Raw genomic sequence first — 14,655 nt, 5'->3', positions numbered from 1 at the left:
AACTGTTGTACTTAGACGACCAAACTTAGCCAAATTTTGCATGTGATCATCATGCCATTGACATTTACGAGTAAATGGATGTTTAGTAAATGTTTTGTTTACACAGTAAACCTACAAACAAAGATATGTTTAGAGACCCTCCCAGCCTCTTGGACAGACACCTGTGCTTCGTACGTCCGGGTTTGTTTTCCGACTTCCGTTCGTTGGAGGATCTCCATCTTGCTGTTTATTCATCTTTGATGTAGACCGGCATTTTCCCACAACACCCTGCTCCAGCTCTCACAGATGACGAAAATGGCGGATAACTCATCTTCGGTAGGTTTTCGGGAGATATAGTTTTATTTTAGGGACATTGGCCAGTTTCAGGACGCAAAATGACGCATTGTTTTTTACAGGTCGAGATTGTTGAGGGTTGTCGCCTCCCCGTTCTTCGTAAAAACCAAGAACACGAGGACGAATGGCGTAAGTATTGTCCGGTTGTTTTCCAGCGCTAAGCTAAGTAATGCTAATAGCGAGCCTCAGCTGTTGTTGAGAGACGCCACGGCCTCCAGGTAGTCCACTGTAAACACACTCACAGGGGACACATGCAGCCCTACAGTGTCACCGACTTCAATGTAAATGCTTGCTTAAAACCACTTTTACATCCAACAAGAAATGAACGAGCCAACCCTCGAGACATTTTTATAAAATGCGTTTTATTGGGAAAAGACGCCGCGAAATCCATCTGACACCAAGGCTTTTGTTTACAAATGTTAACAGCTCATTACAGCAGCCGTACTATTCTGACATCGCAGTGTAAATTCATATCTTTAAATGACATTATTTATCCTCTCATCCGTGTTAGTTTTGCGCAGTGGTTCTCAAACCTTTTGGCTTAATTTTGACCTTTTAACCCAAAGTCTAGCTGTTCACCCTAACCTCTTGTCACAGGGTGCATGTGTCTATAAGAGTAGTGAGTAAACAGCTTACAGTTGTCTTATTTACACTGATGTTATACATATTCAATCTTATGCAATATAAACGTTAACGGCAAAAAATGTGTAGAAGCGACATTTCTTCTTGTGGCACCTTTTTATATTATCAAAATCAAATAATAATGTCAGAAGATGACGTTAAAAATCCCCAGAGCTGGGTTAAGGTGGGTTACTTGTGTTGTCTAAGAAACCGTCTAAAACCCAAACAATATTCAATTTACACTAATGTAAAGTGAAACAAAGTAGAATCAAATATTTTTGCATTCACTGTATGTTAATGGTGTAACTGAGTACTCTAGTATTTGTTTCAGCTCTACCTGCTACCACAGTTTAGTGAAATCTACATGAAGCCTTTAACCCACAATGTCTGTTGACAAGTGTTAAACATGGTTATAATATTGTTTAATGTTTTTCAAGTTCATGTCAGTATTTTTTGTTTGAGTACAGTTCACTGCAAGTTTTAATCTGACTTCTTTTTTTGCAGCGTTGGCTGAGATTTTAAGCGTGAAGGAAGTCTCTGCCAGAAAGCTTTACTATGTTCACTATATTGACTGTGAGTATGTTTTGTGTTATCGCTTGTTTTTCTTTGATATTTTAACTGTTATAGTCACTTTGTAGGCTGAATTACATTACACAGAAACATCACACCAAATGTGTTCTTGTTTGTTTAAAACCGCTTGTGTCTAAAGTCAACAAGCGCCTGGATGAGTGGGTCACAGGGGACAGGCTGGACATGAAGAAGCTCCAGTTTCCTAAGAAAGAAGCTAAAACACCCACCAAGAATGGTCTTTCAGGCTCCCGTCCCAGTTCTCCAGAGAGAGAAGTGGTAAGAGTATGCTACACCACCACATATTTAGAGCCTGAAACACTGCAGTAATACAGTCGGGTTTGGCATTGTCATTTTACCATTGTGAAGACAGTAGTTCATACAATATAATAATGTAAATAATAGAGCCTACATTTTACATCCCAGTTTGGTTGACAGCTGCGACAGTGAGTGATTTTAAAAGATGGCCTCTGGATGTTATTTCCGTCAGACGAGTGAGATAATATATTTCAGACTAGTTAGGCTTTAATGCTTCAGGATACGCACAGACATTTAAAGGTAACGTTGATTTAAATCTCAATTACTTTGAATATTGCGTTCTGTATATAATAACCTGTACGGTGTAGATCGGAAAGCAAGTCCGATTAGTGCTTGTAATCAGTGGTCAGTATTGCAAGCAGCACAAACACAAAGATTAATGTAATGTTTTTATGTGTTCATCCTTTTCACTGGTGGCTGAGCATAGAAAACTCAATGTAACCACAATATATAAGCAGCCTTTTATATGTCAGTTAGTAATGACCTACACTATGTTGCATGATGCAATGTTTTGTTACAATCTACCAACAAATATAAGATGTGTTTGCATACATTCAACCCATCTTCCAAACTTAATATTTGAATCATTTTGGCGAAACAGTTGAGGAATGTGTATTATAGAGAATGCTCCGTTTATAAGAAACATTGCAATCATCAGTTTTAATTCTTACATTTTTGTATTCATATTTCAGATCTGATTTTGATTCCAAGTTCATGTTTAATGCAGTGTTAGTTGTTATTGAAGGCACTCGTTAGATTGTGTACAATGAATACGACGAGTATTACCCTCAGGGTTAACGTGAATGTCAGTTAACCCCCTTTCTTCTCTTCCTTTCTGTTCAATTCAGAGGAAGAGTCTAGATCTCAACGTACAACCTGCCACAGCTCCTTCCAGAGGCAAAACCCTCCCCACACCGGTACAACTTGAACTTACCCATTCTAGAAATGACTGAGACCTTGTTTAAACCTGGTGTTAACATGCATCTTGTGTGATCATACAGCTATCGGGTCATGCTGAACTGCATGGAAATCCAGATATAAACAACCATGACACAAAAAAAGAAGATGATGATCCAGTCGTGCAGATCACATCTGGAAGTGCTTTAACACACAGTGTATCCAAATGTTTGTCAGGTGTATGCACTGGACTTGTCAAGCCCCGTTTCAGCTTCAAATCTGTCAAGGTAGCTGGTATTCTGTCTCTGTTGTAATCTCTCATGTAGTGCTGAAGATTGATTATCCTATGAGCTTTCATTGTCTGCAGACGTTAAATGATTTTTTGTTTCTTTCAAAATCACATGTTCTGAAGCCGCTAACAATAAATTGCACATCAAGGAAAATAAGTTGAAAGTTGTTGATGCATGCCAATTGGCATTTTAGGGGTGTAAAAGACTCCTGAAACCACATGTTTAACTGTATGTGTAAACTCAATGCAGTTGCAGCTGATCTGTGTCTCTCGCATCTTAATACCAGGTTTGAATAGGGTGTAATTCACATTGAACTAGTTTAACCTGGAGATAAGCAAAAATAGTTAAAACCGACACAGTCTTAGCTCAAATCAGTAAACAAACTGCAGGTAATATTAAGATGGCACTCCTTCATGGAATACAAGAGCACCCAACTTTTAGTCATTACATTGGTGTGTATTTTGATAAATTAAACACATGCGTCTGGTCTGGCTGGAATAACAAAATTCTGATTCAGTTCAAGTGTTTGGTCAGTCTGTACTAATTTTAAGCTAAATGTCTAACAACGTTTGTCTGCTGCAGAAGAGGAAAGTAGAGGCCGTCCCCTTGGCGACTCAGGTATCCCCGGCCACCCCTGTGCCCTCCCTGCCAAGTTCAGCTGAAGCCTCTCAGGCATCTGTTTTTCCTGCTGTGAGGGAGACCAACACCTTCAAGTCCCGCGAAGACCATGACCAGCTCTCCTCGCTCACAACAGTAAGGAAAATAAATCGTCTTGGGTTGTTCATTGTTTGAGTTGAAGCCTTTTATTGTTGGCTAAAAGATTTTTCTTTATAACCATAGAACGGCACTGCCCGACGACTAGTCCCGTCACAGCCCGGGAGGAAGCGGAAAGCGAACTGTGGCGGAGCTGAAGAGGTATGTAGCTTCAGTATATTTCATCTTTACAGTTGGCTTTTTATTTTCTCATTTCAAATGTGTATCTTATGTCATAGTCTGCATGGTTTTATCCTCTTATTTTCAGCTATTCTGCACCAATTCTACACCGTAGTCAAACAATATATCCATCTTCTATATCACTATTAGTGGCCAAAATGACCACAAATACTGCATGTGAGCAGAAGTTTTAAAAATGGATTTGCAGAAGAATATTTCAGAAGACAAATCTTAAATTTAATATCAAGAAAAGATCCCAGATTTGTCTTTTAAGAGAAATAAGTATTTCCCTTTTCATTTTACCACCATGCTCATTTCTGTATAAGCATTCATAGAAATCACAAGTGTGTGAGTATGTTGACAAAAATATTTCCCAATCAATACTTTTAATTTGTTAATTTTATGAGTGTGTTACATTACACGGCTGAGAAAAAAAATAAAAATAAAAATAAAAAAAAGACCTTGATTTAGTATGAATGTTGTTCAATTATTTAATAATATATTTCTGACTAACAGAATCAAACATAATGTCGTATAACATACACACAACTATTGGTGATCAAATTCTGTGCTTTCATACAGTTTAATTTCTCCTTTCTTCTCAAATCGTTATGTTCTTTGTTGTGTTTATTATTCATTTTTATGTGAAGTTGAGTTGGTTTATATTGACATTTTTGTTTTCCTACATTTTGAAATGTGTTGCTTTGCCCGAATTAATTCCTGCACCTGAACAATGAGGAGTATTCATTTACATCTTGATATGAGTCATTTGCGTACCAAAAAACAAAACTGTACGACTCCAAATTAATCTTAATATATGTAGATTTTACATTTGTATTTTAAAATGTTCACAATCTTTGACATGATGATCTAAAATGTATGTTCATTGCTGTTGAGAGATTGGTGGCGCAGCAGAAGAGCTGATTGTAACCTTTTGATTATATACGTAAGAAGCTGCCAGTCACACACACTGAGAATCTGAGGTTTAATGTCACTAAATGAGGCAGAAACCAAAGCTAGAAGGTCAGACCTCCGCTGGAGTTTCTGTTCACCCCATCAAGCTACGTGACATGAGCAGCTCAGCTTTTGTATTGAGTTTAGAAAATTGCTGCAGCTGACATCATACGTTCTCACATCATCTCTGAAGAACAGTGGTCAGTGGGTTCATCATATAAGTCAACGGAACAATCTGCCAAACCCACCAAGTAGTTGGTCTAACGTTTGTGTTTGCTCTTTTCTTTACTCTTCATTCATTCTCTAACATCTCCATCACTACTGTGTTTGCCAGTACTGATGGCTGATCCCTGATGAACCTGACCTGTAATCTACTTAAACTCCAAATGTTACACTGAAGTTTAACCTACCCCCTAACCAAACTGTTGGGTGTAAATAGGAATCAATTTATTCCCCTCTTTAGTTTCCAAAAGCCTGTATTTTTGTGTCTTTTTCTGCTAGATGATAAAGGTATTGCAGTATAACAACCCTCAAAGTGCCAGTGTCTTTCTACCACCACCAGAGGTCTGTTTTATTTCCTATTATTGCCCGTTGATTGTGTGCTGCTGTCCAAATTCGACTGTGCCTTAGTGGGTCCAATAAAACGGAGGTGCTGTTTACCTCAGACCCAAGTTTAGTCCTTTTGGTAACATGTACAACCACTTTGATTATACATGTTACTTATTTAAAGAAATCTTAATGTGTAAAAAAAAAAAAAATACATTTACGTCTCAAAAATCTCAATCTCTCAAAATCCATTTTCTCCATTTGACCAAATAACAGCACCAATAGTGTCTAACATGCTTATTGTTTACCACCAGGATTCCCAGGACAGTTCAGACGGCATCCCAACTGCACCCCGCATGACAGGCAGTCTGGTGTCCGACCGCAGCCATGACGACATCGTCACCCGGATGAAAAACATAGAGTGTATAGAGCTGGGACGTCACAGACTGAAGCCCTGGTACTTCTCACCATACCCACAGGAACTCACCACATTGCCCATCCTCTACCTCTGTGAATTCTGTCTCAAGTACCTCAAAAGCCTGAAGTGTCTCCAGAGACATTTGGTAAGAATCATCAGTATGTCACCAGCTTAAACCCTTAATCTCTTGCATCTTAGATTGTTGTACATTGCTCTCATCCTTTTGGGTCTATCATCTTTGACAGACAAAATGTAATCTAAGACATCCTCCAGGCAACGAGATCTACCGCAAAGGCACCATCTCATTCTTCGAGATTGACGGCAGGAAAAACAAAGTTAGTGATACAGGAGGATATTTTTCTCTCTTCTCACCATTTTTTTTTTACCACATTTTTGTTTTTGATTGATATATATCTGTTGTATTTTTCCAGATGTATTCCCAGAACCTGTGTTTACTTGCTAAGTGTTTCCTGGACCACAAAACCTTGTATTACGACACAGACCCCTTCCTCTTCTATGTAATGACGGAGTATGACTCCAAAGGTTTCCACATAGTGGGCTACTTCTCTAAGGTACACAAACAATGCAAAGAATTTCAAACATGAAAACAGTCCTCGATATAAAATAATAACAAACAATAATAATAATACATTTTTACTTTTTGTGTGCAGGAAAAAGAGTCGACTGAGGATTATAATGTTGCCTGCATCCTGACCCTGCCTCCCTACCAGCGGAGAGGCTATGGCAAACTGCTGATTGAGTTCAGTAAGTAGTAACCAAAGAACAAAGTGGCACATAGTTCAGTAGATATTTGTACATTCAAATTCTTTGGGCATTTCCCATGTTTACCTCACCTGTGCTAATTGTCTGTTCACTGTGTGTTTGTCAGGCTACGAGCTGTCCAAGGTAGAAGGGAAGACAGGAACTCCTGAGAAGCCTCTTTCTGACCTCGGTCTTTTGTCCTATCGCTCCTACTGGTCCCAGACGATCTTGGAAATTCTCATGGACCTTAAACCTGACAATGGAGAAAGGCCACAGATTACCATCAAGTATGTAAAAGTTGCATTTCATCTCAACCTTTAATCGTCTCCCCACAATAATTTTCAGACAAGCACTTAACTGATTGTTTCTCTTTTCGTTTTTTTAACCTCCAGTGAGATCAGTGAGATCACAAGTGTAAAGAAAGAAGACGTCATTTCAACGCTTCAGTACCTCAACCTCATCAACTATTACAAGGTGAGAGACAAACGCTGTTCCTTTTCCCCCTTCATCCTCAAACCTGCCCTTTCTGACTGTATCTGCATATGTTTAGCATTCCCCTTCTGCCTCAAAATGGACATTTCTCACCCCCACACTTGCTTTCTGAAATGCAAATATAGTATGGCATGACTGAAATGTAAATGGATAAACAGCAGAGGTTGGTAGCTGGATGACAATCACTGAAAAGCAGTAGAAATGATAGACACAACACTAACCAATGCTAAAACGTTTCAGATGTTTCGGACCTGATTGAGAATGTTTTTTTAATGTCACAATAGGGAGAAAGAATTGGCAGTTTGAAAATGGAAAAAATGTTATTGGATAACTGCCATCATTAATGAAATACGCAATATTTGACACCAGAGTACAGGCAGGTGATATACACTAGTTGGTATCCAGTCAGATCTCACATTGGTAATGTATGCAGTCTGCTCTAGAAAATGTGAGTGACATTCTGTCTGTCAACTGTTGTCTTTGTCTTGTTTCTTAAATCTAGGGTCAGTACATCCTGACTCTTTCAGAGGACATTGTGGATGGGCATGAAAGAGCGATGCAGAAGAGACACTTGCGCATAGATCCAAAATGCCTTCACTTTACACCTAAGGACTGGAGCAAGAGGGGCAAGTGGTAGAGTCCCGGCCCGGTTCACTAAATGCCCTCCCCAACCACCAGATAGCAGACTTGAAACAAACGGTGGATCAGATAAAGGTCTTTGTCAAGCTGTCTCGAGAACACCGTTACCTTTTTGAACCCAGGACTTCTTCAGATAAGAAATGAGGAACATAAAGTGTCACTTGAGATGCAAACGCTTTTATTGTGAATATTCATTATATATTGTGAAATTAAATAGCTCTCAAACTTGGGGACAAAATAGAGACTGGTTAACAGTGACACCGCCAAAAAATACAACACACCTTCTACTGTGTAAAAGATCCTCTTTATGACCGACAGTGCGTTAAAAGTGACTTATGGTGTCTGTTTGATAGTGTAAATTAAAGCCTAAAGCGGCAAACATACACACCACCTGATAACAACAAGTGGGTGGTTTTATAGCTAAATTGAGTTCTACAGTGAATTGCTTCATCTTTTGATGAGTTTACATTAATGTAACACCACAAAGGGGAGTTATTTTCCTTAAATTCAACAAGGAAAGTGTGTTTATCCACATCCTTTGTATCTGCCACACAACAACGTAGATAAAATATCAAAGTATTTATGTATCCCAACAAGGTTTATATGTAAACAGATTCTTTGTGTGAGTCTATTCAATGAGATCATTTTCTTTGTTTTTCAGTCAAATTTGAGAAACTTTAGTTGATGGAAAATGTACTTGTAGCACTAATTTAACAATTGGACAACTAATGTCTGAACAGCACTCCAAATGATCAAAACGTTCTACTTTGAATAGTGATTTTTTGTACAAAGTGTGCAGGCTTCAAAACATCTCTCATGTTCATCTTCCTGGACACCCGGAATACTTTTGAAAACAATACCAAGTGACAGACAGACGGTGGTTACATTTACACTCACTTATTAACAGTGACTGAATGAGATATGTATTGTGAGTGTGTGAACAGGGAAAAGGCACAAGGAATCCAGTTTTCAGATCTGTCTCGAGAGAAAGATACCTGCTCATTTAATTCTTCATTTCACTTTATTGTGTGTTTGACTGTTGTATTTTAATGTCTCTTAACTAACAGAAATGTGGTTGTAATTCCCCGCTACGATATTAAAATAAACAGTTGGGATGCAGATAAAAAAAAAAAAAAATCAACTAGACATCAAGACCTACAGTTATAATGTTGTTTAAGAACCAACACGGTCAATTCAGGTTTGTTATCTTTTCCACTAGTAACTCTGCTTTTCATTTCCCTATATTTTAAATAGTTGGAAGTATTTATGCTCTTTGTGATCATTCAGGTGAATATTTCTTCCTTTTTTCAGATAATCCCCTGTCATGATCATCTGTACAGCGTGCAATGAGACAAATCAGTTCCCACGTTATACATATGTTTCCTGTAACTGTACATACTGAACCTGATTGTAAAAGAAAAACTTAGAAGACAGAAGCCATGTTGAACTGTTAGAGGAATGTAAATTTTGTGTACAGTTGTCTTTGTTGTTTTTTTACTTAATGTAAACTTAACTGGCTGCACAATATCAACAGGAAAAGACATAAAAGTGATATCTTACTTTGAGTTTGTGTTTTATGTTTACATGTCACACAGGATGTTGAATTTACCCTGTTGAAATGATTTAGTATATCTTTAAGTGAAACACAGTTGAGAGTATGATTTGAACATTTGATATGAAAAGCTTGTTGAATTGATAAAAAAAAAACATCTTTAAAAACCCTGGAAGTGTCTTGAATCTTTGTGAATCTTTTGGAGTACAGTGTTTGCATTGGCAGAGAGGTCTGCTGTATATAAAGCTAAGAAAGAAGTTGTAACCACTGGTCAAGTGTAGCAGTCTCCTGTATCCACTCTGTAAAATGCTGAATATACCTGCAGTCAGTAATAACAGATTATCATCTGGAAACAATGTTACAAAGATGAAACCAATGCAATCATTTACAACATGTAAAGTGGACAGTTCATGCAGACCTTCTTAGCAGCTTTGTATAATAGCCACCAGGGGGCAACATTAAATGCCTTGCTCGTGTGTGCACAATCGCATTACCAAAGTTAAAACCACAGGCTAAAATTATGCAGGAGCGATGCTTGGTGAAAGGGGAATTTAATACAACCTGCAACCTGACCATGGTAATTGTATTACAGCTGGAGAGAGACTGAGTACATTTGAACAACAAATGGACACCTGCAGTGGATCAAATGTGGTTATCCAAGCTTACAGGTAGATGCGTAATAACTGTTATAAATAAATATAATAAATGTGATCATAAACTGTGTAAGTAGCCCTAAAGTTACTGCTGCATGAGTAAGTTCATTGATTTTCCTACAGTAGTTCATGGCTGCTGCTACACCTTTAGGACAGAGCAAGGTAGGCAATCAGTCCGACCTGGCCTGTATCACACACTGAACCACACACACACATTTAAGTGCTTACAGATCAGCTGGGTCATATTTAGTTTCTATTGGAATCACTAGACATTAATCTGCACTTTGGCTATGCTCAGGCAAGATGCTGTTAAACTTCTCCAGGTCAGGTTTGAATCATTAATCTCTCTACATTGTTTCTGCACTGCAGCTTTGGTGAGTCTTATCCTAACATCACATCACACCCATTTCTTTCTGCAACTGGCAGAGCCACACCAATCCCCATGAGCACAGAAAGGAATTTCACACTAATCTAATATCCTTGTCACATTACTCATTTGGGAAGTCTTCCTGACATTTAGTACATTTCCTCATCCTGATTCCTGACTGGTGCCACATTATGTTATCTGGACCCCTGAGATCCTAGTATTTTATTTCTGGCTTCAGGTGTTTGGTTTTTTTTTGTTTTTTTTTTGATAAAAGCTCACAAAGAAAATATGTGTACACTAGAGCTAAAACAATCAACGGATAGATTACAACAGAGAATTAACAGGCAACTATTTTGAAAATGTATCAATTGATTGAGTCACTTTGAAAAAAATATCCAACTATTCTTCAGTTTCAGCTTCTTAATGTGCTGCTTTTATTTGTCTTATAAGATTATATACTAAATATCTTTTGGTTTTGTACTATTGTGTCCAATAATGGTTCTATTGTATGAACCATTAATGGATAATTAATCATAACAAAAAATCCTTCTGATTGTAATTTACTTGAATTTGAAGAATGAACCATTTGTATTGTGTTGGGAGTCAGGATAGCTCAGTGTCTGCCATTGTTTCATGTCTCCAGCATGCCATGTAATATAAAATAATAAATAATAAAACAAACGGTAATATGTAATGAGAGGGACAAAACTTTAAAAGACAGACTGTTTCTCTGCAGAGCTGCAATACATGCGGTGGTCTTAGTGGAATATTTCCACATGGTGTCACTGTAGCACTGGTTGTTGTGGTGCTATTTCATTTACAAAGTGACCTCTGGTGTGACTAACAGTTTGAGAAGCTTAGACCATCACAAATCACTGTCCAGCTCTAAACACTATGCATACCATAATTACCAGTAAGTGCAGATTGTATTAATGGCACCAGAATGGGATATAATCTGGGAGCTGACATCAATCAGAATATTCATATTGTGTGTTTCATTTAAATCATTTAGTTCCTGCACCTAAAAGATCCATTAACTCGACTTGTGTTAGGTAAAATTTCACTTGTATTTACCATGTATTGTCTTATTTTTCTGATCAAAACAACGCTGAACGCTGGAGGATGCAAACAAAAAACTCCCAAAAACACCTCCTGACCACTGATGAACACACACCAAGGTATGCTTGTTTTTAAGAAAACTGTTTGACTACTATCAACTGGTCCCTCTGTTTTTATTTTTCTTATCTCCTCAAGACACACACCACCAACAACGCAGGCAGCTTCTCCTCCTCCCCCGTCCCCCTCCAACCTCCCCCAAGATCACAGCCAGTGACCTGGTGGCACACACAGCCATATGGTACGGCCAGGACGAGACTCCATACAGTAATTAGGGGGATGGTGCTGGACACCGCTCCGCTGCAGCGTAGGTTAAGGCAGCGTGAATCCTCTCCTCTCCAGAACATCATTAAATGGTTCACCCAAACTCACAGGTATGTGCTTTTTTAACATGGTGCAGTGACTGATGGGAAAGTCAAGCTATGCTGAAACACTCCTACGCTTTCATTGTTATTAAGCCGGTTTGATTGTTTGTTATGGTCTCGACCCTCCACTGACGTTACGTTTGGGGAGTACACAGAGGTTTCGTCATATAAACAGACTGTCACACACAAACACACACACACCCGCTGCCATTTTCACCTTTGCCCCTGAGTCTGCTTTTGGAGCCTTTATCTCTCTCGTGCAGAAATGTCGGCTTTGCCACAGAAGAATGAGACTTTAAATATACGACACAGCAAGTGTCTCTTTCCATCAATATATTAGTAAGAGGAAGACTGAGAGATTGTGGGAGGTGACGGTCTTGATACAACATTGCGTCAGCGTCTAATCTGCCACATTTCTGGTTGAGCGTGTCACGTTATTATATGGGGATCTCGAGTCCTTGATTCAGCACATTTTCAGTTCAGTCTTGCCACTGAAGCATTTTGAATTTCAGCTTAACAAACTAGGAGCTCTCCTCTTGGCCGCTGCTGTCCGTCGCTGCCTCAACCTCTCTCTGACAAGGAGATGGGAGGGGGGGTAAAGCTGTGTGTGTGTGTGTGTGTGTGTGAGAGAGAGAGAGAGAGAGAGAGAGCGAGGGGAGGAGGATAAAGAGGGGGTTGGCTTTAGTGTGATGTGAATGGAATAGAATCAGCGCGAGAGGGAGAAAGAGGGAGGAGGACAGCACAAATCAACCTGCCTCTTGACTCTAACAACAGAACAGAGAAGCCGGTAGACACATAGATCGGGAAGTGTGCGCGTGTGTGTGTTTGTTGCTTTATTTTATTTTTGGAGAGAGGAAGAGAGCGGCAGACAGGAGGAACTGAAGGAGGAGGAGAAAGAGCCTCACCGTGGAGATAGATAGCAGAAAAATGCTGTCATGGGGAGAGAAGGGGAGGGAGTCGGCAGAGAGGAACAGGATGAAACAAGGCAGGGTCGAGCAGAGCTGAAATGTGGAGGTAAGCCTTTTCTTTCTGTATTGTGATTACGGAGAATTCACATTCCAGCCTCCCTGCGTCCTCTTTCTGATGATAATGAATTCAGATGGATGGATCTGCACACCGTGTTTGCCACATACCTCTGTATAGGCATGCTCTTATGCTCGCACAGTCCAACCAGAGACAATGTATGAGAGCAATAGAGGATATGAAATAATGGCTTGGCATTATCATATCATCATCCAGCTTACCCTCCCTCTGCCTCTCTAGCCATTGTGTTGTTGTCAGCTCTATAAAAATTCATTTTAACTCAGCGAGCTAAGGCTTCCCTGCACATACCATTTACACGCGACATTGTAGGTTTGAATCCAGATCGCAACCTTTGTCGCATTTCATCCTCCCCCCCCCCGTCCACCCCTCCTCGCAACACACCTCCCTTCCCTCCTCCTCTCTCGACACACGAGTCCCACATCATTATTTCTGTCTCTCTCTCTCTACTCATGTGCACCGCTCCAAAGGGCAGGATTCTCTTAAAACGCGTTGTGAATTGCGAAAGAAGCACTGCGAACGTGCGTAGACGACGTGCTGCAGACTCAAGATGACGGCAAGGGGAAGGAGAGGAAGGAGGGAGAGGGAGAGGAGGCTGGGGATGAAACACGAGAGAAGAAAAAGACAGAGAGGAGGAGATGCAGGAAGAAAAAGAGGAGCAGGATATATCTCTAGATATTTTGAAAAGACAAAACAAAGGCATCAGTCTGCAGTGTGCAGGGGATTTGTGTGGATAAAGAGCATTGTAACACTACTGCATGTGATGTGCACAAACAATGATGGAATGGAGAACCAGAATTGGGGTGTTGTTTTCAAGGTGGCAGAGAAAATGAGGGATGCTGGAGTCAGTCCTCCCCCCCACACACACACCCTCCTTACCCACCCACTGCACTCTCTAATTTAGGATGGGGCTGTGTGTTTACGAGATGTTAGGGTTTCAGGGATGGATAAGGCTGCTGAAGGGAAAGAAAGGCAGGGATGGAGAGCTGGGAGGTAGGGGGGAGACAGGCAGCAGCAGCTTACATAAGCCAGTGCACTCAAAGGACGGGCCATTTAATTTACATTGAGCCGCATGGCTCCTCATGCAATGTGGTATTCACTGTGGTTCACATTAGCATTTTAAACAATAAAACGCAGTTCGCCCTGACATGACGGAAGGAAGGATGTGTGATAGCTGAATGTGACTTGGTGGCATTGTGTTTGTGTTCCTGGCGAGACTGGCATGAGGGTGTGTGATGTTTTTCATCAGGGTCAACTTTGAATGCATGGTTGTTAGTGCGTGTGTATGAAAATCCACCCTGTTTTACTGTACCTACAGTTAGTCTCTACGGTGAATGATAAGTATGTCTTCACTGACATAACGGGGCTAACAATATGCAGCGTTATTCATACAACTCAGCTGCTGTTTTGTTCTTCTGCTATCCACTGCACTGCATTTACAGTATACGTCTAAATAGAACAATTCTCAGTCAAACAGAGTCTATCAAACACTTGTGTATTATTTGAAAGCACAGGTGCACCCTGTTGTCCAATTGCTTTCTATCTCTATAAAAATGTAATGACATATTCTTATGCCAAACAAAACTGTTTTATTAATTGCCCGCTCTCCTGAAGACACGTTTTCTAAGTCAAACTGATTGAAATTCACATTGGTGAAGTACTTCAGCAATTAGCGTCACTTGGTTTTCATTATTTTTCATAATCAAATCACTGCAAACAATTACATGTCTGCCTGCTATTACTAAGGAGTTACATCTTTGAATGGTGATGAGAGATAAGACACATTCGGAT

The 14,655-nt window shown here is 39.7% G+C and overlaps 2 protein-coding genes across 3 annotated transcripts in view; both read left to right on the top strand.

The window, feature by feature from the left end:
* The first annotated feature begins 240 nt into the window (after positions 1-240).
* On the top strand, positions 241-9,492 carry LOC118331541 (histone acetyltransferase KAT5). 2 transcript variants are annotated; one of them, XM_035666554.1, is made up of 16 exons: positions 241-315; positions 396-462; positions 1,459-1,527; positions 1,664-1,800; positions 2,688-2,756; positions 2,841-3,023; positions 3,609-3,779; positions 3,867-3,941; positions 5,415-5,477; positions 5,774-6,022; positions 6,123-6,212; positions 6,309-6,449; positions 6,549-6,642; positions 6,767-6,926; positions 7,032-7,113; positions 7,634-9,492. In XM_035666554.1, exons 1-16 carry the CDS (start codon positions 286-288, stop codon positions 7,766-7,768), a joined length of 1,815 nt encoding a protein of 604 aa, XP_035522447.1. In that variant the 5' UTR covers positions 241-285; the 3' UTR covers positions 7,769-9,492. The 2 variants fall into 2 exon arrangements, with proteins under 2 accessions (XP_035522447.1, XP_035522448.1); XM_035666555.1 differs by lacking the exon at positions 2,841-3,023.
* A 3,027-nt stretch (positions 9,493-12,519) lies between these two features.
* zmp:0000001168 (signal-induced proliferation-associated protein 1) overlaps positions 12,520-14,655 on the top strand; it is a 31,637-nt gene continuing 29,501 nt past the window's right edge. The window contains exon 1 of the mRNA XM_035666893.1: positions 12,520-12,837. The gene's annotated coding sequence lies outside the window, so the exon portion shown is untranslated. The remainder of the gene's footprint in view (positions 12,838-14,655) is intronic.

Source organism: Morone saxatilis, unplaced genomic scaffold (assembly GCF_004916995.1).
Source record: "Morone saxatilis isolate NCDOM2014 unplaced genomic scaffold, NCSU_SB_2.0 Contig20, whole genome shotgun sequence".
NCBI classification, from domain to species: Eukaryota; Metazoa; Chordata; class Actinopteri; family Moronidae; genus Morone; species Morone saxatilis.
The sequence above is the reverse complement of the archived record's forward strand: the minus strand, read 5'-3'. Positions and strand labels throughout refer to the sequence as shown.

What these genes read in the sequence shown, in the direction of transcription:
- LOC118331541 (XM_035666554.1), top strand. Translation starts at nt 286, where the DNA reads ATGACGAAAATGGCGGATAACTCATCTTCG. An exon ending in TGGCGGATAACTCATCTTCG is followed by an intron (nt 316 to 395) that starts GTAGGTTTTCGG and finishes TGTTTTTTACAG; the next exon opens with GTCGAGATTGTTGAGGGTTG. An exon ending in ACTGTGGCGGAGCTGAAGAG is followed by an intron (nt 3,942 to 5,414) that starts GTATGTAGCTTC and finishes TTTTTCTGCTAG; the next exon opens with ATGATAAAGGTATTGCAGTA.